Below are 25,904 nucleotides of genomic sequence, written 5' to 3' on the forward strand. Positions count from 1 at the left end.
TTGGGATATAACATTTGTAATAAATATATTAAGTAATAAATAAAATAATTAATAATAAATAAAAAATTACTTTACTACACCGAAATTTCTTCATTTTTGCTTCTATCAAAATTTAAAATTAATTATTTATTATTCTGTACTAACAAATAACTCTCCTATAATACTATGCTACAAATATAACAAAAATAATTTTATCGTAGACGATCTTTTTTTTAAATCTGCGTTTTAAACCAAACCAAAAATAGTTAACAAGTTACTTTATTTGTATTTTGATTTCCTGGCATGGGATGGGAGTGACTAACTATCCAATAGAAGGAAAGCTTGTTCCATGGTTCCGTAGAAGAAAAAATGCAATTGAAATATCTTAACTGACTATGCAGCTGCAGAAACATTATTAAAAATACTAGCATCAATACTTTCGGAAAGGTTGAAGGGTATAATTAAGAATAATAAATTATTGTTAAATGACTGTAAATACAAAATGTACAAGACCTGCGTGAGCCGATTCGTAAGTTTGTATTTGAACCCGAGCGGAAACGAAACAACTCAAGAGGGAAATTTTAATTAAAATGCTCAGGACGATCAAAGGAGTGAAAATAAAAAATTAAATTGATACATAGTAAAATAAAAAGTAGATTTACCTTTTCATTTCGAAAAAGATTCAATTTGACAAAGAAGCTAATATATTAATATCATTATCACTCACTCATGTAAGTGTGTTTTCTTATTTTTATATTATTCTATTTTTTTATTGCTCTAAGATGAGAAAAGCCGGTATGTGTGCTACCCCTACTACAGGTGGCCTAATAACAACATCATAAGCCTCCCCTCGTAAGTCACACGTTGGGGAGGGACGGAGGAAAAGCCTGGCGGTCAGATAGGTACTACTTCACAGTGAGGTGAGACCAGTTTGATCTTTAGACATGTGGATGCCACTATACAAAAGGGTTAATCACTATGTGTGGTGTGTGTATGTATGTGTGTGCGGAATACCGATTCTAGAGATAGAAGATTATTATCCTTATCAACTAGGCTATCATCTTATTTTCCATCTTTAAACTAACATTCTATATACTCCGGTGTTGTCTTATAATTGTGTTGTTGTTCAACAACGGCGCTAGCATGATCCTAAGACAATTCTGAAATTTTTTTCCAATATATTCGTATAAAAATTTATTTAGAAATCGGTCAGTAAACGCAATTTTAATATTTGTATACCTCTTTGTCAAAATAATTGTAGTCTGATGGTCTTACTCTAAACACAAACACCCCAAATTTTATCCATTCTTCTCTTACTCCATCTAAATTAATCGTAGTTATAGAATGCAACACAACTATAATTTTTCTCTAATCCATTATGATCAGACAAGGTTTTTTTGTCTGTTGTCAGTTTCAGAAAATTTTCAGTCATTGATCAAAGATGTATGACTGATGTCTTTGACAGAGATGTGGATTTTGCTGTTGAAAAAAAAGTTTACACAATTTTAAAATTTTACTATTTTCACTTGACGGTTAAAATATTCTTTTTCAAATATCGATCATTAATTGTGTTAAAATTAACTGTGTTCCTTTTAGTCCATATTAACGTCCTCAGCCCATTAGACCTTATCTAATCTCGTCTTGTACAAACCACATTAACATACAAATTTATTATAGCGATCAAAATTTCTTAATATGAACCGTTAATTCCGATAGCGTTTCAATTTAATTTGGAAACTAAACCATCCTGTCACCAAAAGGTCTCACGTTCTTATGAGTTTTATTAATCAACAGAGATATAAAAATGTGCTTTCGCTGCCTATTAAGATATTTTATCGGTTAACATATTAGTAGCAGATAAAAGTTTTGTCTTTGTCAATGAAGTGAGTCAATTCATGCTTAGATATACTTTTCTTTTAATTATTTTTATTGCCAATTAATACTACAATTGCTAAAATACGTATTGTGAAATATAATGATCATCGATTGTGAAATTGTTTGAAAGATTGTTAGCTGTTCTTATTGGTGGGTTTCGAGATTTTAGCTGCGATGGACTGTTAAATAAGAGCGGCGATAGTACCCACCCTTGGGTAAGGCCATTCTGTAAACTTTTGAATTTACCAGTTTTCCCATTAACGTTAATTCGAAACAATCAGGTCAGTCAAAGGTAATGCCGTTTTATTCTTCTTTTGGAATCCATTTTCTATAAATGTTGTTAGAGAAAGAACTTGACCGCTGCAGTTCCTACCTGGCATAAATTTGGCTTGTTCTATGGAAATCTTTCCGCTGGCAGATTGCTAAAGCCTCGCATAGATAATTCTCTCAAAAATCTAATAGCAGACATTTAAAAGGGAGATTAGTATGTAGCTCTGTGGTAGTGAAAAATTTTTGCCTGGTTTGCAGAATGTGATTGCTTTACTTTGTGTGAATAGTTTAAGGAGCTTTTGCGTCATCATTGTCTAATTAAAGAAATCTAGGAGCTACTTTTGAATTTTCGAACAACTGTATTTTATGAACTAAAAAATATTTTGTCATTTTCTGTAGCTTTGCGACTCTTAATTAATTCTAGAGCATTGAAAAGTTTCTCCACCTCTATTTGCCTCATATTCAGCAGGCTTTGCTGACATACAATTTTGATCTTTTTGGGTTGATATCGTACTACTGTTTTATATACTTTTCCTATAACTGATTTGGAAGGCCACACAATGCGTTTTTTACTATATTTTTTGAGTTTGTTGATGGAGAATTAGTTTTTGGAATGTTAGGGAATGTTAGGAAATGTTAGTTTCCAGTTTTCTAAGTAGATTCCAGGCAGACGACTGCTTTGCTTGAAGTTAAAGTTTTTGAGAGTTTCTCTCTACCTGGTGACTTTTATAGAATTCAGTTACTATAGAAGTTGTTCACCTACGTCTGAGTCTTTGGTTTGCTTGTATATATCATACAGTTTTATAAATTCTTTGGTCCAGCATGGAATGTAGGATTTGGTTAGACTGCGTGAAATGTGTTGTTTTAGCACTTTTGATTATAAGTTTGGCAAATATTTCCTAGTTTTCTACCTTGGATTTGATCTATCTGATATCGCTCTCCAATTGAGCTTGTTATTTACCTCAGTTTGCCTTATAAAAGTTCCATCTAGGCACAGGAATTAATTTTATAATGGAAATAGTAATACCAATCGTCATTATTACTTGCATGCGATTTTGGACAATTATCAAGAAGTTCCATGGTGGTAGATATAAATATTAGATCTAGGTTGTAGCCTTTTTGACATCTAGTGGAAAAAAGATAAGCTTCTGTTTTGCATGGTGTTAAAATTTAAGATGCTTGAGCGTCTATTTAATTGCTTTATCTTGGAGGTTAAATTTTTTATAGCCCAATGCAGTGTGATGGCTATTGAAGTCTTCTGTGTATATTAATAGATGCGGGAATGAAGAAAGCACATCTGCTGGCCTTATTGCTTTTGGTGATTTGGACATATTAACAATCGTGATTTTGTCTATTACGGTTGCCAGAATAAAGAGTTTTTGAGATGAATAAGAGTGTACAGTGCTAATGTTCTTTCTGTCTATCTTACAGTAGGTAGCAATACCATATTGTGGTTGATTAAGTGTTGCTATTAATCTATATCCTGGAATTTGAACTCGGTTTTTCAGTTGGGAGTTGTCGGCAGTAGCAATCTCAATGTTGTTTTCTGCAAGAAGATTGTTAATGTATTCGCTCTTGCTTCCGCTAATGCATTCATTGATTGTTGCTCCGATTGCCAGATGATTCTAAGAAGAGCAGTTTTTTGTGTGTTGCATGGTTGTTTAAAATATTCTCCAGACGTTTCTCCTCATTAACATAAAGTGAGAATCAGTAGAGAATTAATTGGAACTGAAGGTGGTACAAATAGAAAAAGAAGACGCCGAATATAATGAATGTAGTCGATTTAAAATCCCAAAAGAAGACTAGGCAAGTGTAGAGACAAACATTTAATATACCGTCAAATTACGTAAACGTATTTTTAATTAAAATGACGTTGAAAACAAAAAACTAAATTTTTAATTTGTCTCCTTCAGTCAATTTAAATAAAATCTTTATAAATCTCTTTTTATAATAGAAGCAGATAACTCCGCAACGACAATCTCGTCTTAAATATGTAACACAAGACCCATGACTAAAAGTGTGAGTGAAATGATTGAACATAATTGCACAAAGCCGAAGGGGACGTCGGCATTGTTCTGATTAATGACTCTGGTGGCAACTTAACAATATCCTGAGGAGTTTGTAGGCCAACTATTAATTAAACAACTCGATTTAGCTCATAAAAATAATTAAATGACTCTTAATCATCGCATTTATATCTTGCCGCGCTTTGAGCAAATGATCACCGGCTTTTCACAAGTTTCTTATATGAAATAATCAATCATGGACGATGTTCCTGTAGAAAATAATTTACTGCTATATTTTACGGAAATTAGTGTCATATCTCGCACATTTTTTATTGAGAAGAAATACGTGAGGACATAATAACAATTATTTGAATGTAATCTTTAAAATGAAAATACACGGAAGACGTGATTCTGCGCATATCAACTGATAACGGTCTGATAGTAGAAAAACAACTGTGTATGTACACCTTATAGAAAGAAAATATAAAAAACTTATTATCACAAGAAATAATATTAGCGTGTGACCTAAACGGAAGGCCATAGAAGATGATAGAGGCCCTTACGTAGAGGCTGTGATAAACCACAATATCGAAAGACTAATTGAGATATGTCAATTGAATCACTTAAGAATAACACAGTCCAAATTAATTTTTTTCCAAAATAATATTTTCAAAAAATTTTTAACAATGTTTTTCGTTCAATTGTAATTGAGTCTTAATAAGCTGTGATAAAGTAATGACCATCAGGAGATTAGTTCAATCAAAATCAGAATCAGTTAGTTCGTCATCAAGATGGCACTAAACTTACAAGTAAAAGTCCATCCGGTGGTTTTGTTTCAAGTTGTAGATGCATACGAACGGAGAAATGCTGACTCTCATCGAGTTATTGGTACCTTATTGGGTACTTTTGCGTACCTCATCAAGAAACTGATGATCAGGTTGAAGCCTAATTATCTTATGCCATGGATGTTTATGATTTAAATCGAAGAGTAAATTCAAGTGAGTCAATCATTGGATGGTGGGCTACAGGTAATAAAAATATCAACCACAGTGCCTTAATCCATGAGTATCCTGTTCATATTACCGTTGAAAAAGTCTTCAAAATGGTAGAATGGGTCTCAAAGCAGATGTATGTGTTCATTTGGGAGTACCAAATGGTAACCAAGGTTGTATGTTCATATCAATACCTGTTGATGTAGTTTGTTATGATCCTGAAATATTTGCTCTTCAATATTGCCATGAAACAACGGTAGCAGGATCTTCCAGATCAAGAAATGTCAATCCCATGCTCGACTTAAACCAAGTATCAGCAGCTGGAAGCAAAATGAGTGTGCTGCTAGAACAGGTTCTTCAGTATCTAGAAGATGTATTGGCTAACGGAATATCACCAAACAATGCTGTAGGCAGATCCCTTTTATATTTAGTCAATCTGTGCCACATCTAAACAATAAACAGTTCTCAGAAATGTTTAACAGTAATGTTAAAGATCTCCTGATGGTCATTACTTTATCACAGCTTATTAAGACTCAATTTCAAAAAATGTTTTATAGTTTTTTCAAAAATGCATGTTGGCAACACTAGGTCTTTATGAGATCGCACTTTATGAGAACACAGATGCACTTTAAAAATATTTATTCAGGTTTGTTACTCATTTTTGATTAAATATAAAATTACCAAATATAATCCAACATTACATTTTCTGCACATTGCAAGAATGATTTACGAACATCCTTCACCTGCTAATCTCTTCTTTTTTCTTTTTTTTTCTCCGAAGTGAGTATGAGTAAGAGATGATCTCTTCCATCACACCTCAAATCATCACAAATTTTGTTCAAGGAAATACTATTTCTTGATGTAACTGGTCTTCCATCTCCTTGAGGCGCAGTTCCATATCGAGATAGATATATATTTGCAATATCACGTCTTAAGTCTAGTTGTGACATTTTTGTACCCACAGATGGTTGAAGAATAATCCAAGCAATAGATACATCAACCAACGACGTAAATATCACCCACCACCATTTTTTCGAATGTATTGCAATTATATCGACCGTCCATTAGGTTAGTTCCACCAATTCCACTATTATACTGATTATTGACAAAAGATCTTGGTACTTGGATAAGTTTGTGTTCGGCTTTAGTATATCTTTTTGCTTGAGACAAATGCATTACACCATAGACATTTATTGTCACTGCATTATTGTCCAACCACCTTATGAACATAATGCCATTATTTCTTTCAATCGAAGAAAAATAATCTGCTTTGCGTTTTGCTTTACGTAAAACTTTTGAACGTCTTTGGTAATCTATTCTCTCTAATAGTTCCTTTTATTCTTAAATATTTTAGTAAACTCTTGCTAACAAAAATTTGTTGTTCTACATTCGTAGACTTACGGTCTTTGCCTAACTGTTAGGCAAAGACCGTATGTTTGTGAAGAAATGTTTTCAATTATGAATGTTATTAAATCACAATATCGTTCAAAATTAACCAATAATCATTTGAAAAATCCAATTTTATTAGCTGTAACAAAAATTGACCACAACATTCAAGATTTAATTAGGAAAATTCAGATTCACAAGCCACATTAACCACATCAACCATAAACATGTACTGTACTACTACTAGTAATAAACAATCTCGAGTAGTTGATAATTATATTTTTTTACTATTTAAAATAAAAAAAGGCCGTAGAAAAAGTATAGTATTCTACTCGCATGTAATGGCTATTACTCACTCTGATGAATTACGACACTTTTCTTTCGCTCAAACTTCATCATCGTGAGTAATAGCCATCATTACATGCTCGTGGAATAATATACTATTGTAGCTACATATATTTTTTGTTATTTCATACAAATTCCAACTACCTATTGAATTTTTTGTTAGAAAATTTTTGGTGGCACGACTAACTTTTCATAAACAGATAGTGGCACACTGTTAAGAAAGTTTGGCCACTCCTGGCCTAACAGACTCCTCATCTGTTAGAATATTAGGCAAAGGAGGTTCCTCATCCACATCTAAATCATATTCATATGTTATTTGGAGAGCTTCTTCTAAAGTCACACGCCGTCTGAGAAAAATAAGTATAAAAATAATTAAATAGTAGCGTATTGACCTAGCGTTGAGATCATTGAGATCACAGTCACTCAAATACAAATAATAGTTTTGTTATGTATTTTACAACATTCTTACCAAAGTTTCATTTGCTTGTTTGATATTTATAACGAAATTACGCGAAAAAATTGCTTAACCAAATAATATTACTTCCTCGAATTGAATGTTCATTTTGAATGTTACGACAGAAATTCGCTGTTTACAAACGTCTCTTACCAACGTATAATCTCACTATAAACAACTAGATCAGAAAACACGTATTCCGACAATCTTACTAAAGTGAATTACAGCAACATCTGTGTTACAAAAGACAAATTTTATACACTCAGAATATTGGTATAGACGCCCGATTTACGTTGCCGTATGGCAGCGCTGGGTCAAAATGGGCTAAAGGCACATATAAATAAACATATGAATAAAAAACGAGAAGTATTAGATCTATTATAAACTACAATATTGTCAAGAAAACCAGAAAGAAGTATTAAACTGAAAGATACCCGAGTAAAGAGGAGAGCCCAATGTAGCACACATTACAAACTTTTGAGCTCAGGAATGGATTTTCCACGCCCACTAAAAACTTATGAGCACCAATAAAAGCTATGTACAATAAATTTTGTGCACAGCTTTTATTGGTACTGACATCTTCATTAAAATTTGAATGCTTTGGTCTTGATGAAAGCAATATAGATTTTTTATCCTATAAATAATAATACTTTGCAATTGTTAAAAATGCTGTGTCACTTGACATGTTTATTCGTCATCATCATCTTTGGCTCTACAACCCTGTGTGGGTCTTGGCCTGTTCAACAATTAGTCTCCATTCCCCCCTATCTTTCGCCCTTGCTTTCTAATTTCTGACTCCAAGATTCCTTAAGTCATCTTCGACTTCAGTTTTAAATCTAGATCTTGGCCTGCCTCTCTTCCTGGTTCCTACTGGCTCTTGATATAATATCTGTCTTTGGGGGTCTCCGGTTTCCATTCTTTCAAGGTGTTCTAGCCACCTTAGTCTATTAATTTTAATAGACCGGACGATGTTGCATTTTTCTTAGCATTGATCTTCTTCTTCCTATGCCGTCCCCATTAACGGAGGTTGGCGACCACATTTTTAAAGGCTTCTCTATCTTTTGCAACGTGGAATAATTCGTCTACAGTCATGTTTGTCCAGTCTCGAATATTTCGCAGCCATGACTTCCTCTTTCTACCTATTCCCTTTTTGCCATCGACTCTACCCTGCATGATGACCTGCAGAAGACTATATTTATTATTTCTTAGTATGTGTCCAAGGTATGCAGTCTTGCGTACTTTTATCGTTCTCAACAATTTTTTGTCTCGACCCATTCTTCTCAGCACTTCCTCATTGGTGACCCTGGCAGTCCATGGGATTCTCAACATTCTCCGGTATATCCAAAGTTCAAAGGCTTCAATCTTTTTAACTATTTGCGCTTTTAGTGTCCATGTTTCTACCCCGTACAATAGTTGCGACCAGACGTAACATTCAACAAACCTCAGTCTCAGCGCAATATTCAGATTTTTGTCACAGAACAATTGTTTGAATTTTAAGAACGCTGCCCTTGCCATTTCTATTCGTACCCGGATCTCTTGGTCTGGATCTAATTCTGTGTTGATGTAAGCTCCCAGATATTTATATTTTGTCACTCTCTCTATTTGCTGTCCACCAAGAGTTAGTTGTTCATTATTTATTGGACTCCTTGATACTATCATAAATTTGGTCTTATCTGTGTTGATGTCAAGTCCCATTTGAATGCATTCACTATTTATTGCATCTAGTATAGTTTGTAGATCTTCTATACTCTCAGCCATAATTACCGTGTCATCTGCAAATCTCATGGTGTTTATGATTTCTCCACCAATTCTTATTCCCTCTTTTCTTTCCCATAAGGCTTTTCTGAATATGACCTGTGAGTACACGTTGAAAAGCGTCGGAGACAAGACGCATCCTTGCCTAACCCCTCTCGCAATCGGTATATTATTTGTTTCTATATCGTTCACCTTTACTACTGCTTTCTGGTTCCAGTATATAGCCTTAATAAACTCAATGTCTTTTTTGTCTAAATTGATGTTTTTTAATTCATTTATTAACTTCATATGCTGCACTCGGTCAAAGGATTTCCTAAAGTCTATGAAGCATACATATGCACTCTTGTTATATTCCCGACATTTCTGCAAGAGTACCGTCAACGCAAATAATGCCTCTCTTGTACCCATGCCTCCTCTGAAGCCAAACTGAGTTTCATCTATCTGCTCCTCACATTTCTTATAAATTCGGTTTTGAACAATTTTCAAGAGAATCTTTAAAGGGTGGCACATTAGGCTTATCAATCTATAGTCATTACATGATTTAGCATTGATACAACTCAAAATTGTAGCGCCTGCGTCATATCCCGCTTTCTCGTACTCCTCCGTATATGTGTCTAAGTATTCTTCTTTCAAAGCTCATAAGAGTTTCATATATTAGTATCTTGGTTTTTCTGCTAATGACGTGTGATGTTAAGAGCTGATTTAGTCCAAAGTAAGCTCTGTTCGCCAGGTATATTCTTCTCTTAATTTCTACGCTTACTAGGTTGCTGTTATTTAGTTGTGTTCCAAGATATATAAACTCTGAGACCCCTTCGAATGTGTGTGCTTCTGTTACCAGATTTTGTGGTGCCGCTATTTGTGTGCTGTTCGTGACCTTAATGTATTTTGTTTTGGGTACGTTGACCTGCAGTTCTATCGTCTTCAAGGCTTTTTCTAATGTTTCAAAAGCTTGTATGAGGTCTCTTTTTGTCCGTGTTACTATGTCAATGTCATCTGCGTAGGACAATATCTGTACACTTCTGTTGATGATCGTACCTCTGGTTGTTATGCCCGATTTCTTTATGGCTCTTTCTAGCGCCATGTTAAACAATAGGCACGATAGACTGTCTCCCTGGCGTAATCCAGTATGTGTTTGAAAAGACCTTGACACTCTGTTTTGTATCTTGACTTTGCACTCAACTTTCGAAAGAGTTGCCTTTAACAATGTTATTAGATGCGACGGTAGATAGTTCTGTCATGGCATTATAAAGTGCGCTTCTGTCTACACTGTCATAAGCGCTTTTAAAATCTATGAAGAGGTGGTGGGTAACAATTCCATAGTTATATGTCTTTTTTAAGGTTTGAGAATTAAAATCTGATCAATTGTTGACCTTTCTTTTCGTAATCCACATTGGTATTTGCCTATTGTTTCTTCAGCATATACTAGTAAACGATCATAAAGTATATATGCCAGTACTTTATAGGCCGTATTTAAGAGGGTAATGCCTCGATAGTTGACATGTTTAATCAGTCAATAAAATAATTATAGCTAGAATGATCGCCAATATTCGAAACAAATAGACACCAAAAGAAGAAGAACTTGACATTCACAGAAATTTCTCAATATTTACAAACCAATAGGTACATTTTCATCCGTACTAAAATTAGGAAAATCTTTCACAAATTGAGTTAATACAGCAATAACTCATCCTTTTTTCTTGGACATCTTGGACTAAATTTGACAAATTACGTTGATTAATTCAATAATAAAGACCACTGACGAACGATTTTTACGAGAAATAGAGCATACCGTTTATTGTATAGCATAATTTCATAGCACTTTTTCTTATTAGTAGATATTCTAAAAACAAGACTTGTTTGTTTTGGATACCTCTTTCCTATAATGGTCTTTACGTACAGTGTTCATTTTAAACGAGTGGCATTTAGTAAACACTTCAAACTTAAATTATGACCTATTAGCTACTTGCTGTGACTTTTTAATTTAACTTTACGAATATTGAACTGTCAAGACGTTTTATCAGAAAAACGAATTGCCGTATTGTACTTTTAAATCGTCAACTTCAGTTTCCCCTAAAAGTTATATTCCTGTGTTATTTCTTCTAAAACCTATTAACGTTTAATAGCAGTATTACTAGCATTACGGCAAGCACTGAACGTTTCTGAACAGGTACCTACTAATATGTGTTTCTAAAATACCTAGTGTTAAATGTTAAAATTACCTTAATTTAAAATCGACAGCCTGTAATTTTGATTTCCTTGGCCGACTTGATGCCGCGTTGTTAAAATACGTTTATGGAATATCGCGTGAGGGAAAATATTAAAATATCACACAGCTTTCTTTGATTTTTATTCCACCTCAAGTTTTTTTTATTGAATTTTAAGACAAGTAGAAGATTTAACTAAATCATGGCATACCTGTATTTTCGTAGTATACAATACCCTGTACAATACAATACAATAGAATACAAGCCAATTGTTATATTTCGGATGTCGGTGCCCAAGCTTATATTTAATAAGCCCAATCTTACATTATAATGAAAATTAGTGGTTAATATCATTAGACGTTATTTGTCGTGTTTGTTTCAGTAGTCTTGAAAATTGTTGCCATCTGTCACTTGTCATTCCATATGTCTTGGTAAACAAATTTATGTTTTCCAACCTTTTTTATCGTTTACTTTAGTTAATACTGTTTGAGGTACTGAGTGAATTTTATATCAATTTTCTTTTGTTATGTTAGCGACTCTATTAACAGCATGTGCAACAGACATTTGTGTCGTCTGTGTTAAGATTATGAGTAATTGTAGGTATATTATACATCTAAATTGTCGTGAGTAAATCTACCTTCTTCTTCTAGTTCCATGACCGTTATCGATCGTTGGATATCATGTTGGCTACCATATTCGCTATCGTGACTTTATTGACAGCAGCTCTAAATAACGATGTAGTTGATTTTCCATTCCATTGCCTTAGATTTTTCAGCCATGATGTTCTTCTTCTACCAGGACCACGATTACCTTGGATTTTTCCCCGAATGATCAGATGTAAAAGATCATATTTTTCAGGGTGGCTCATAATGTGACCGAAGTATTCCAGCTTGCGTTTCTTTATTATATTGACCAGTTGTGTTGTTTGGTTCAGCCGTCTAAGGACCTCCTCATTTCTAACTCTGTCGACCCAGCTTATTTTCAGTAGTCGTCTGTATACCCACATCTCAATGGCTGTCAAGCGTCTAAGAATAGCCTCAGTTAAAGTCCACGCTTCCACTCCATACAGCAGGACAGGAAAGATGTAGCAAGATGTCATTCGAACTCTAAGGTCAATGCTAAGACCGTGACTGCAAAGTACGTTTCTCATTTTAACAAAGGCAGCTCGGGCTTGTTCTATTCGGCTTTTAATTTCTGCGGTTGGATCCCAGCTCTCATTGATATTACTGCCGAGATACACGAGTTTCTCTACTCTGTCCAGTGTGGCATCTCCGACTTTTATACCGTCATCCTGTATATAATTTTGTTTGCTAACTATCATATATTTAGTTTTCGTAACGTTGAGTTTTAATCCATACTGATCACAAGTCTGTTTTATTTTGTTCATTAGATTTTGAAGGTCTTCTCCGCAATTAGCAAGCACTAAGGTATCGTCGGCATATCTAATATTGTTGACGGTTACTCCATTCACAATAATACCTACGGTTGTCTCCATTAAGGCTTCCTTAAATATTTCCTCCGAATATAAGTTAAAAGTAAAGGCGACAATATACAGCCTTGTCTCACTCCTCTTTTTATATTTATTTCATCCGACAGTTCTTGTTCAACCTTTATTCTTGCCACTTGATGCCAGTATAGATTTGTAATTATTCGTAGATCTTTATCGTCCAATCCAGCTGTTTCCAATATTTCTAGCATTTTGTTATGTCGGACTTTGTCAAAAGCCTTTTCAAAATCGATTGCACAAATGTACACATTTTGATTTATATCTCTGCATCTCTGTACTAGCACCTGTATACTAAACAAGGCTTCTCTTGTATAGAGTACGTAGTAAAGAAACGTAGTAAATCTATACTACGTTTATTTCCAAGATAAATTTAAAAAAATTGGTAAGAAATTAATTTCTAACCAATGACAAGCTGTAACAATATGACACACCCACCCATCAGAGCGAACTCTCGCTTATCTTGGGAATGAACGTAGTTATAGTTGAAAGATAGATGAGTAGGACTACAATAGATAGGTTCTCATGGTATAATAGTGCAATAAATTGAAAAATCGAAAGACACAGTCAAAATATAATTTAGAATCTTTTTCTAAAGTTGCCTATTTTCTTATGATGTTGGCGATGACTATTTACAGCAGCTTAAAATAGATCAGTTGACATTAGACCAGTAAATTTCCCAAGATTTGATGTTAGGATATACATCTGCGTCCAGGGCGTCTCTTGCTTTTAATCTTGCCTTGCATAATTAACTGTCTATCTATCTATTTAATTAGCCTTCTTCGGTCCATCTTTGAACATAGACCTCCCCAATCCTTTTCCATTCTTCTCTGTCTGTCGCTACAGTCATTCACCTAGAGCCCACGTACTTCTTGATATTATCTGCCCATCTCATTTGGGACCTTACTCTTCTTCGATATTCTGCTATATTCCCACGGTCTCCAACTTATAAGAATTTTGTTCCATCGGTCTTCTTTTTGTCTTATATTGTGTCCGGCAAATCTCCATTTCAATTTTGCAACTTCTTGTCTAACATCCCTCACTTTTGTTTTCCCTCTTATCCACTGGTTTCTCTTTTTATCCATTAGTCTTATATGCAACATTTGTCTTTCCATTGCTCTTTGGGTTTTTATGATTTTGTCCATGTTTACTTTCGTAAATGTCCACGTTTGGGAACCACATGTGAGAACAGGTAGTACGCATTGATTGTATACTTTGGTCTTAAGATGCTGTTGATATCTTTTGTTTTTAAGAATGTAGTTCAGTTTGCCAAATGCCGCCCATGCCAGTCTAACTCGTCTTTTAATTTCTGCTGTTTGGTTTTCTTTGTTAAGTTTTATAGTTTGACCCAGATATATATAATCCTGAACTTGTTCTATTTCATCTTGTCCAATCCTCATTGTGATGTCTTCATCTGTATTTGTTATGATTTTGGTCTTGCTGCAATTCAGATTAAGGCATATCTTTCCAGCTTCTACGTCCAGTTCTTTTATCATTTCAAATAATTCTTCTTTTTTATCGGTCATCAATGCGATGTCATCAGCGTACCTTAGATGGTTCAAGCGTTGTCCACAGATTTTTATACCTTTTTCTCCCATTCTGATCTTTTAAAAATATCTCCAAGAGCCTGATTGAAAAGTTTCGGTGATATTGTGTCACCCTGTCTAACGCCTCTATTTATTTGTATTGATTTTGTTCCTTCATATACTTTAATTGTTATTTTGGCTTCCTTATATATATTGGCTATTAGTTCCGTATATCTGTGGTCAATTCTGCTGTTAATCATAGAACTTTTCACTGCCCAATGTTCGACACTGTCGAAAGCCTTTTCGAAATCTATGAACGCTATATATAAAGGAATGTGGTATTCATTTGCTCGTTCTATAAGTATTTTCATACTTAGTAAATGGTCACTTGTGCTGAATCCCTTTCTAAAACCAGCTAGTTCTTTCGACTGGTATCCGTCGAATTTTGTCGTCAATCTACGGAATTAACTGTAGTAAGAGTTTATTAATCTGCACCATACAAAAGAGGTAATATCTAAGAATGGTTATGCGTATATTGATACTTAAAGATAATTTGCAGAGAATCTTCCCAAGTCCATTACAGGAGTTTCTGCTTTTTTTCAGTATGACTTCTTATTTCGTAGCTCTGATCCCAGGTATCCTTAATGCAGCTCTAGTAGCATATTTTTTCGTCTTTCTAACTGTGTATTCTTCATTGTAATTTGTGCGTTTATGTTGGAGTTTTACTTAATGATGATTATTTTTGTTTTCTTACAATTTGGTTTTAGGCCCCATTTGTAACATATTTCTAAAACGTTATCCATCGTTCTTTGGAGCACTACCTGTACAATATCTGCCAGTAATATGGTGTTATCTGCATATCTGAATCTTTTGATTCATCCAGGGATTTTAGGGTATATGTTAAAAACTAATAATAGTATGCATCCCTGTTAAACTTCTTGTCCAACTGTGAAGATCTCGGACAGTTCATTATCGGATTGCACTATTAGAATGGCCAAACTATACCCAAACTAAACAGAAAGTGTCCAAAAGTCTTAACATAAAAACATAGAAGATATTAACGACTTAAAAAGCACTAGTACTTGTTATAGACCATTATACAGATGCAGAACACAAAATAATTTTTTATCTATTTAACGTAGCTACTCATAAAGTATTATCTCTAAAAAATCACAATGCACAATATCTGGAAAAAATCTGGATAAAATATTTCAAGATTGAAATAATACAACAGTTTAAGCTTCCTTTGAATGCAGGAGCTGTTAAGTATTTTAAGTTCAACAGAAAAGAAAGAAGAAGAAAGTCATGATAAATTTGATGAATCCAAATATGGTTATTCTCGTATCCATACAATTCGAGTTTAAAATCTATCCCTCCAACTATTTTGTGAACCATGAAACTCAGATTTATAAATATTTTAGGAACTAAGCTAAGATACCTATTTGCTATTTTCATATTTTACTGATAAAAAATTATTTAAAATTGTGGATTTGTGCAATTTTGTGCAATTTTGAAAGCCCAAGTAACAGTCTGAAGTATGCAGACGACACAGTACTGATAGCCGAGTCGCTTCAAATCTACATGCGCTTAATGTACGTGTGAAAGTTTCTGAAGTGTATGGTCTCTCATTAAACACAAACAAATCAAAATTATTGCTTGTAATAAAAGCAGTCCGGAATACTAAAAATATATACATACATAATACATAATCAGCTGAATAAGAAAGTGACAAAGTACAATTGTTTAGGTACTCTTTTCAACGAAGTTGTCCAAACTCCAAAAAAATAAAGATCAGAATTAAAAAGGCCCTGAGTACATTTATGAAAATGAAACAGGTAATATAAAGTGGAGATTTAAGTCTAGTCTAGAATAAAGATATAGCTTATGAGATGATATGTACTATCAATGATGTACTACGACATGGAATCGTGGACACTAAAAAAATGATATTAAGAAAATAAAAGCTTTTGAGTTCTGGTTGCATAGTACAATTATACGAATTTCATCACGAATTGTCTCCAAACTGTTTGAGAAGATAATGCTAATACAATATTACTTCGCCAAAAAGAAATTAGTAGAGTTTAATAATTGATCCTCTACCTAAATGGGAAAGAAAGATATCGCGAACTCAACATAAAACTTATCAAAGAAGAAAAAAAGACTGTCAAATGTCATGAAAAACGACTCCATAACCATTATAAATGTACATTGACGTGTTGAACGGCTAGATATTCAGGAAGCTCAAACTTTAATAAATATCAGTTTTATCTAGCACCTAGTATACTCGCTTAGATTAAATACAAAACGTTCGTTAATCGCAGGAGTAGATCCATAGTTTTCAAAAAAAAGGCATATGTTTGACAGATGTCTCTAAAGAACATCCCAGAATGTGGGAAACTGGAAAAATATATTGACATAATCAAGCATTTTTTATAAAATCTGCACACTATCAAATTATTAGGTGTAGTTTACATATTTTTTCAAGTTATGTCCATTAAACATTCAACTAACCCTTTTAAAACGGCGTTATAGAATCTCATAAAAATCTAAGAACCTTGGTAACACAACAACTTTCAATAAAATAAGTGCTGTATTACTTGCCACGTGATTCCATTTAAAAAAAATGCAAAATGGTGTATTTATACGTTTATAGCGTTTTATTTAACATTAATTTAGTAGGTTCTTAATCAGATGAATAAAAACCAAAGAGAACTAAAAGCAATACATTTATTTAGACACAAATTACTCTAAATGCTTTTTATAAAACAAAAAAGCTTTATTATTTCCAAATAATTATAGGTCTCGAAAATTCCAAAACAGAACAGTAAAAAGACATCACAAACGATATAAATCACATATTCGTGGAATGAAAACAATAGGAATGACTGGCTCTTTCGATAGGTCCCATTAACAAAATGACTTTCAGCCTTAATAAGGTGGTAAAAATGCATAAGTCGATGATGATTATGCAGATCTTTGAGAAAATGACTTAACAACTATAAGTACAGATTGCTAATCACTAATTTGGTTTCCACTACGCTGGGCCGGTTTTTTACATCAACTTCCGGTTTTAACCATAGGCGTAGCGGATTTTGAAGTAAATTTTATATACTCAGGGTTTATCTATGTAATATAAAGAGTAGACCCAAAGCTTGAGTACCAATAGATGGTTGTGATTTACAGTTTTTCGATTTTCTCTTTGTTCAGTTACAAATTAAACCCTTTAATTTGTAATCTCACATTAATCTTAACTTACTAATGTTACATATATAATTGTAGTAGATATCTATATTTTCATTTGAGAGGGTATTTACCTTCTGGCAAAACTAGATTAATATTTGATACCTAAATACTGTTGTAATAATTCATAGTGCGAATATCATATGTATGTAAGCACCTCGGTCAAAAGGTACAAAGTGATGGCCTTTTTGATGAATTTTAGTTTTATTTGTGTGCTTACAAATTGGGCTTAAACTCTTTTTTGGACTTCGATCAGAATACTTACCTCAGACAACACGTATAGTCATTTTGAAGTTACGTTGAGTGTAATTATTTTTGAGCTACCAATTAAATCAATTACTTCTCAACATTCGACTTCGAATTATTTCACATCGTCGATCGAGAAGTTCGGACATATATTCTGTTGGTGAAACTTCTCCATCGTGCCACAAGGTTTGTAAAGGTATATTTCCGCAAAAGAAAACAAAATTTGTTTATTCTTGCATGCTGCTTTTTTATTTAATACTAGGGTATACAGTCAACTATTTGGTACATTTTTTATTCAAAACTTTTTAATTGCATTAAGGAGTTGTGCCAAAGATCTAAAATAAAGTCCAAAATAAGTGTGGACCTAATTAAATTTAAATATTGCTTCTATTCTAAGTAAAAACAAGTGAAGCTTGTTGCACATCATCAAATACAGATTGAAAACCTATCTACATTACCAAATATCTCAGGAACAAGCCGGGTTTGTAAAGGGTAAAGGTATACGGGAACAAATCCTGAACCTGAGACAACTCATTGAAAAGTCTAGAGAATTTCAGGTACCTATGATTATATGCTTCGTTGACTACCAAGAGACATTTGATTGTGTCCCATTTTAATAGAAATGGGCACACCAATGCACCTGGTGACACTTATTAAAAATCTGTACCAGTCCAATGTAGCAACAGTACGACTAGATCAGAAATTCTCAAACCAATTCAAGTCCGAGAGAGGTGTTAGACAAGGATGTGTGTAAAATCTCAAATTTAAGATTTACTGATGACAGTTGAGTACGAAAGCAATAAAGTTAGTCTAAAAATCAATAAAGCTAAGACAACAATAATGGTGGTCGGCAGATTCCACACTATACAACTAACTAACATGTTACAGGAATACCAGATAGTGGACAGTTTTGTCTATCTCGGGTCAAGTATAACTAACGATGGTAACTATGAAGCAGAAGTTAAGAGGTGAATGGATATGGCAAAAAATGCGATGAGTCGCCTTACTCAAGTTTGGAAAGACAGATCTATCTCTCATAATATCAAGATGAGACCTGAATGCCCTTGTATTCTCAATATTTCTATACGAGACAGAGACTTGCATTCTTCCCGGATGCGAGCTCCAAAAAATTGATGCCTTTGAGATGTGATGCTGGAGAGGAATGCTGCGCACAGCGTGGACAGCTCTTAGGACAAACGTTTTCATTCTTAACTAACTCGAGATTAATTGTTTCTGGAAACGTTTCGGGGTGAAGATCAAGAAGACGATCTACTATCACATCAACTAGATGGTGTAATCAAATCAAGAATTGAGCTGGAAACCCATTTTACGAAGCTCTCAGATCAGTTAAAGATAGAAACCAATAGAGAAAAATTGTTAGGAATATTGGAAGAAACCACGATCCTCAGTAATGGGGAAACGAAAAGAGAAATATAATCAGTAAGAGTTAAGCAATCATTATTACCTATTTAGAAACTTAAAATCCATTCAGTTAACAGTACCTATATAAGTAATGTGCGAATTCGATGTTGGAAGGCTGGGACACAGGATTGACTTATACCCGTTACTTTTGGTCAAAACTTCCACGTGAGAATACACCGGTGGGCACCCAAATGGTCTGAAATATTTAGGATTTATTTTAGTTTCTTCAAGAATTTTAGTTCAGTTGAAGTAATTATTGCTTTTAATACTAATTTATTTCTCGGTAGTTATTTGGGCTTTTGTAGTCCCCTTTCTTAAACACTGAATATTTTCTATATTAGACCTGGATAATGTTCAACAAGAGTATTGTTCTTTCTATTATTTTACACCTGTTCTTTCATTTGTTATTATGTGTGTTGCTCCTGATTTGTGAGAAAAGGAATCCACTTCTATTAGATGTGGGTGATTCTTTCTTGATAAGACTCTTCTATGAGTGTAATCAATGATTTTTCTTTGCTTTTCTTATCATATAATAGATTTAGGTTGTAATTTCTTGGTTCTTAATGGTTCTTAATTTTCTGTTCGTCAGAAATGCTGTTTTTTTCCTTCTGGCATTTTTGACTTGAAAAGAAAAGATAGACAAAGCAATAAAGACAGCCACAAGTATTTAAATAAAAAAGAAGACGATTTTATGACCTTTAACTATTAAAACATCTGCAACTGTTTTTCATTTAGCTCATAATACTTTACTTGCACAAAATAAATTGACTATTTTCTAATATAAATAATTTTAAGATACGAAGTGAACTCCTTTCAATCCCTACACGTATGCCCATGATGTGTTTGTAATTAAGTATTCAAAACTATTAAACAACACCGTTAACTAAAATTCATTTAAACGCCAGTAATTAATAGCATCTTAATGAGAAATGACTCGACTATACTAATGAAAAGCAAACAGACAAAAATACGGACGGGTGGCTGATTGGTCGTCATTTTGCGGCAATAAATTTTCGTAATAGACAGAGTGTTTATAACTTATTTGGACAAATATTCTTTAACAGTCATTGTTCAATTTTATATTTACATAATATTAATACTGTTTTTTTTATAATTTCAATTTTATCTTGCGCTTTATTAATAATTTCTGCTTCGTTTCTTCTGTTTTTGTAGTATCTGTTACGTACTTGGGATCTAGTGATACTATTATCTTGAAAAAGGTGGATCACTTTAGATGTCTGGTTAGCTGGATTGATTGCAGGGTTAAAAGTGATGGTAAAATTTTGACCATAATAGAACTCGCACGAAAAAGCTTCATTAACTGGCATTCTGTACTGTGCAGTAGAAATCTGTTATTAACCAAACGTCCAAGTGTATTGAAGTGCTACGTCTGGTCTGCTTTGTTAGATGGATGTGAAACATGTACAACAAAAATAAAAAAACCTACCAAAGTAGAAGCGTTCGAGTTGTGGTGTTGCGTCGCATGCTCAGAATCCCGTGGGCCCACATATCTAATGAAGGCGGGCTAAATACCATGCACAAATAAAGATAATTGATCAATATCATCAAATTGAGAGAAGTCCAATACTTTGGTCATGTAATGAAATGATCTAAGTACTGTTTACTCCGGTTGATCATTCAGGGCAAAAGCGAAGGAAACCGCTGGGTTAGAAGAAAACAACTGTCCTAGTCGCATAACATTAGAAAATGAACAGGACAAACGGTCGAGGAATTGTTTCAACTAGGTGCCGACCGAGAAACATTTTATTAGCTTGTTAATACGATAGCCAAGGCTTGAAAACAAGCACCGCACACAAAGAAGAAGATTATCACGCCTCTTACCAAAGCTTTTTTGGTCTTTCTAACTCGCTTCTAAAAACATGCAATTTAGGAATTCTTCTTTGAATTCAATGTTGAACATACTCTAACTATATTAACCGTTGCGCACTCATTTTGGCGTCAGTTGGAGCCAATCTAAGCCTTTCCCTAATATATATTTTCTAATGAATTCAACACATCACTCGCCGGCTTTTAATTCATGTATCTCGCTATAACACTGCTGCCTGCATCTCCTTCTATTTCCATATTACTCTGTACTACCAATACTAGATACTAATACCATTAAGTTTAACAATTATTTTATCATCTACAGTTATCATCTTACTTGTTGTAATGAATCTTTAAAAAGACATTCTAGAGACTCTGATCTTGTCATAAAGTGTTCAAACTTTTTTATCAAAAGCTTGTCTCTACTATTCTAGTCTTCAGTTTCAATTTCTTTATCACCATTCCAGTCTTTGCTCTAAACTCTTTTCCGACTCAGCGGTTTATAATTAAGTACTTTACTTTATAAGCTTCTCCTTGTAAAGTTTCAAATTTCTCTTATGAACAAACAGTTGTTCAGCTATACAAGTTAATTTGGCAATTTTTAATGGAAATTCGAAAACAGTAAATTTAACGAAAAATCTATTATGTTCCTAAACATTCAGCTTTAAAATTGACCTTTAGACTTAAAAATCTTTTTGTTTCTTTCAGGAGAATGTTTCCGACGTTAAGAGTATCATTCACCGGCATTCGATCGGACCAACGTTACGCAGTACTACTCGACGTGGTCCCAGTAGACAACAAACGGTACAGATATGCGTACCATCGCTCGTCGTGGCTGGTAGCGGGAAAGGCTGATCCACCAGCACCTAACAGGTTGTATGCCCATCCTGATTCACCGTACTCTGGGGAGCAGCTTAGGAAACAAGTGGTATCTTTCGAGAAAGTCAAACTTACCAATAACGAAATGGATAAAAATGGACAGGTAAGTTTGTTTTATAGATTTTCTTTGTTTTTGTTTTCTTTTTGTAAAAGTGGTACTAATTTTTGTGAGTACATCGTGACATTTTGTCTGTGGGGATAAAATGAAGAGAGAAAGGCCACGGAAAAAGTGGTTAGAAGCACAGTTAAAGTAGAAGATCAAGTCAATAGAGCGAACAGCAAACAGAGCCGCAGGCTGCCTGAATGGAGAAATAAAAATATCGGGAAAAAATGAAAGGCAGAATTTACAAAACAGTCATCACACCAATAATGGCATACGCGGCAGAAACACGACCTGACATAGAGAAGACAAAAAGGATGTTAGAATCAGAGGAGATGAAAACACGTACAAAAATTGATGGCTAGATACTATGTGCCAGAGCTAGTACAGATATACAACGTAGATGCAGAGTGGAGAACATCAAGAACTGGTAAGAAATAGAAGAGTAGAATGGAACGATCATATAAGCCGAATGACAACAAATAGATTAGTAAAGACGGCAAGAGATGATTCCCCAATAGGAAGACGATCAGTAGGAAGACAACTTACTGGAGGCACATTGAAAAGCAGAAAAATTCCCACTTCTGCATTGAAGTAAAACTTGACATGACAAATCGAAAATCGGAGTTACCAACTGACAAATATTTTGTATCGACTTGGAGTAGATCATAGACATTTTATATGGAGTAGATACGGGGTCTAAATGCGAAGAATATACCAAGAGTAAATGGGAATAGAATCAAGATAATTTAAAATTGAAGAATAATTATTGGGCAAGATATTTAGAATGAAAATAGCAAAATAAAAAAGTTAACAACAAGTTAACAAATTAATGGACAATGGACTCTGAAATAGAAAAAAGAATAGATGCCTTTGAGATGTATATATACAGACGAATGTTGAGGATTCCATGGGTACAAAGAGTTACTAATGTTGAGGTACTTCGTCGCATGTGTAAACAAAAAGAATTACTAAGAATAATCAAAGAGAGGAAAATGCAATACTTGGATCATGTGCTGAGAGGCGAAAGATATGAATTACTTCAAGTTATACTGGAAGGAAAAGTACAGGGCAAAAGATCAGTAGGAAGACGCCAGAACTCGTGGCTGAAAGACCTGAGGAGATGGTTCGACCGCTCATCCGCAGAGATCTTTCGCTCAGCAGTTTCCAAAACTACAATTGCCATTTGGATCGCCAACCTTCGAAAGGAGACGGCGCAATGAGAAAAAGAACAAATTAATAAAATCAAATGAAATTGGAATAAAATAATAAACAAAAATAACAAACATGTGACGTTTATAACGTTACAAATGTAAATAAAGTTATCTGTTGTTTTTTATTTAAATCAATTTTCCTAAAAATGTTTATGTAGTGACCTTTTTACAAGGATCAATCTCTTTTTGGTACATTAAATTTTCATGATAATTAATAGTGCGTCAAGAAATCAATAGCCCGATTTGGGCGATTGACAATCTTTTATACGGTTTATAGGTACGCGCCAGGTTAATCTTGATGTAATGCTTTATAATCAACCTCCATTAGAAAAGTAGTCGGGAAACCGAAACATGAAAATAATTTTCATAGGGCAAAAAGTCACGTTACAAACTTTCATGTTTTCACGTCAACTACTTGAGTTACTTTTGATTAATATGCGTCATAGTCCTTTGATGTTAGGAGAGCTTTAATGGATTACTTTGGGAGCTTTTAGGCGATCTTGAAAACCACTATTAGATATTTAATTTTGGAATCATGTTCTACATGTACACTTTTATCTTAAACACTTAATCTTGGCGGTTAATTAATACTTTTAATGCTACTAGTAGATAAAAAGTTAATTAAAACGATCGTTAGAAAACAAGTAAATATGTATACTTCATTTTTTAACATATGACAACACAGTAGCCTTATTATGTAGTATGATTTTGACGACTTTCAAAAAAACCTTAAAACACGTCAATTTTAATTTTTGAATGACTATCAATTGCTATATATGTGCTGGACACCTCATTTGGAAGACTCCTAATCGTATTTACAACGATGTATCATTTGAAGCGACATCCGAAGCAGCAAAAGATACAGTAGAAGAAACATACCACCTGATACATGAAACCATCTCTAACATTCCTAAAAAAGAACCAATGATGATAATAGGAGATTTTAATGCAAAAATAGGAAAAACTAAAATAGTTGACCAAGAAACGGTGAGGATGGCTTAGCCAAGTGAAACGAACAAGGTGAACGGCTCCTTCAATTTGTCATCGATATGGATCAACACAATGTTTAAACATCTGCTGAAAATCATGAATGTGTTGCTTGTGTGAGTCCATTTCAAAAGGTAAAAGAAATAATAAATTAGACTTACTCACAATCAATTTAATTTAACTAGAAAGCGAAACCAGATTGCAGTAATTACCGTACAGTAGCATTGATATCACAGGCGAGCAAGGAACTTCTAACCATCATCAATGAAAGACTAAAATCTATTACCACAAATTCCCCAAGAACAATGTGGATTTGTCCCAGGTAGAGGAAAAAGAGAACATATTCTTAATATTGGTCAAATTGTCGAAAAATCTCGAGAGTTTAACATAGAAACATAATTATGCTTTGTAGACTATTCCAAGGCCTCCGATACCGTAAAATGGGATAAAATGTGGCATATATTTAAAGAAATGGGTACGCCAGAACATCTAATCTATTTATTACAAAAACTATATGTAAATAATACTGCTAATGTAAGAGTTACTAAGAGGTAATGTGGTTTCGAAAAACTTCAAATTAAAATCTGGAGTTCGACAGGGATGCATAATATTCCCTATTCTATTCAATATATATAGTGAACATATTATGCGTTAAGTTTTTGGGGAATGGCAAGATGGAGTAACGATAGGAGGAAGAAAAATCAAAAACCTGCGTTATGCTGATGACACTGTTATATTGGAGTCATCACCAGAAGAACTGGAACAAATTATGAATAGGCTAGGCACGGTGAGTACGGAATATAGTTTGAAAATAATTATGCAGTAATCCAAAGTGATGATCATCGATAGCATCAAAAACAACCAAGCAGAGATACGAAACGGCAGGTTACGAAGTGGTCGAGAAATTTAATTACTTATGCTCCGTTATTGGTAACAGTAGAGGATGGGAAGACGAGTAATTGACTATAAGCAGTTCTCTTAATATTTATTGATAGCCATAATCATCCATTCATTAATTTTTATTCTAACTTTAGGAAAAGTGGTGAGAATACACAACATAATCTCATTCTTTTTCTAATTTCGATTTCTTGGATTTCTTGTGATCTTTCTCATTAGTCTTGATCCCCTAAACGCAGTGTAGTGGTATTTGGGATGTCGTGTATGGTCCATATCCATATATATGTTTCTTGTCATTTTTATTAATTCGTCCATTGGTCTTTAGCATGTTTATGTAATCTGGTCAGTCCATCTTAGCGAATAGCTTTCTTGTTGTCTTCGGCCATCTATCTTCCCTCTTACTGATCTTTAGCTCTCTTAAAATCGAATTATTTCTTCTACAATCAGTCCATGAAATTTGTTAGATTTTTCACATGTAGGAGATTTTAATGTCTACCGTTCTCTTTCCCGATTATTTCAGCGATCGATTCTTATTAGTATATTAGTGTTGAATCTTATTTTTTTATGTCTTTGGAGGTATGAATTTTGCTAGAACACATCTCCATTTTGTCTCCACTTGTAGTGTCTTTGTGTTTGTGATCAATAATCCCAGATACTAGTGTATCTTTACATCAAACTGGTCAATCATGTATAGATGATTGTTGTGTTGCCTATCTATTATCATGGTTTTTGTCTTTGATACGTTTAACTCCAGGCCAAGCATTTGGCTCATATTTTAAACAGTTCATATGGGATC

General features: G+C 33.9%; 1 protein-coding gene and 1 pseudogene across 1 annotated transcript in view; both read left to right on the plus strand.

Moving 5' to 3' along the window:
* The window catches only part of LOC140432858 (T-box transcription factor TBX20-like), a 185,727-nt gene that overhangs the window by 90,629 nt on the left and 69,194 nt on the right, over positions 1–25,904 (plus strand). The window contains exon 3 of the mRNA XM_072520998.1: positions 21,740–22,013. Coding sequence (XP_072377099.1) covers positions 21,740–22,013 — 274 coding nt within the window. The remainder of the gene's footprint in view (positions 1–21,739; positions 22,014–25,904) is intronic.
* Positions 4,909–5,710, plus strand: LOC140442532 (eukaryotic translation initiation factor 3 subunit F-1-like; annotated as a pseudogene).

Source organism: Diabrotica undecimpunctata, chromosome 1, assembly GCF_040954645.1.
Source record: "Diabrotica undecimpunctata isolate CICGRU chromosome 1, icDiaUnde3, whole genome shotgun sequence".
NCBI lineage: Eukaryota > Metazoa > Arthropoda > Insecta > Coleoptera > Chrysomelidae > Diabrotica > Diabrotica undecimpunctata.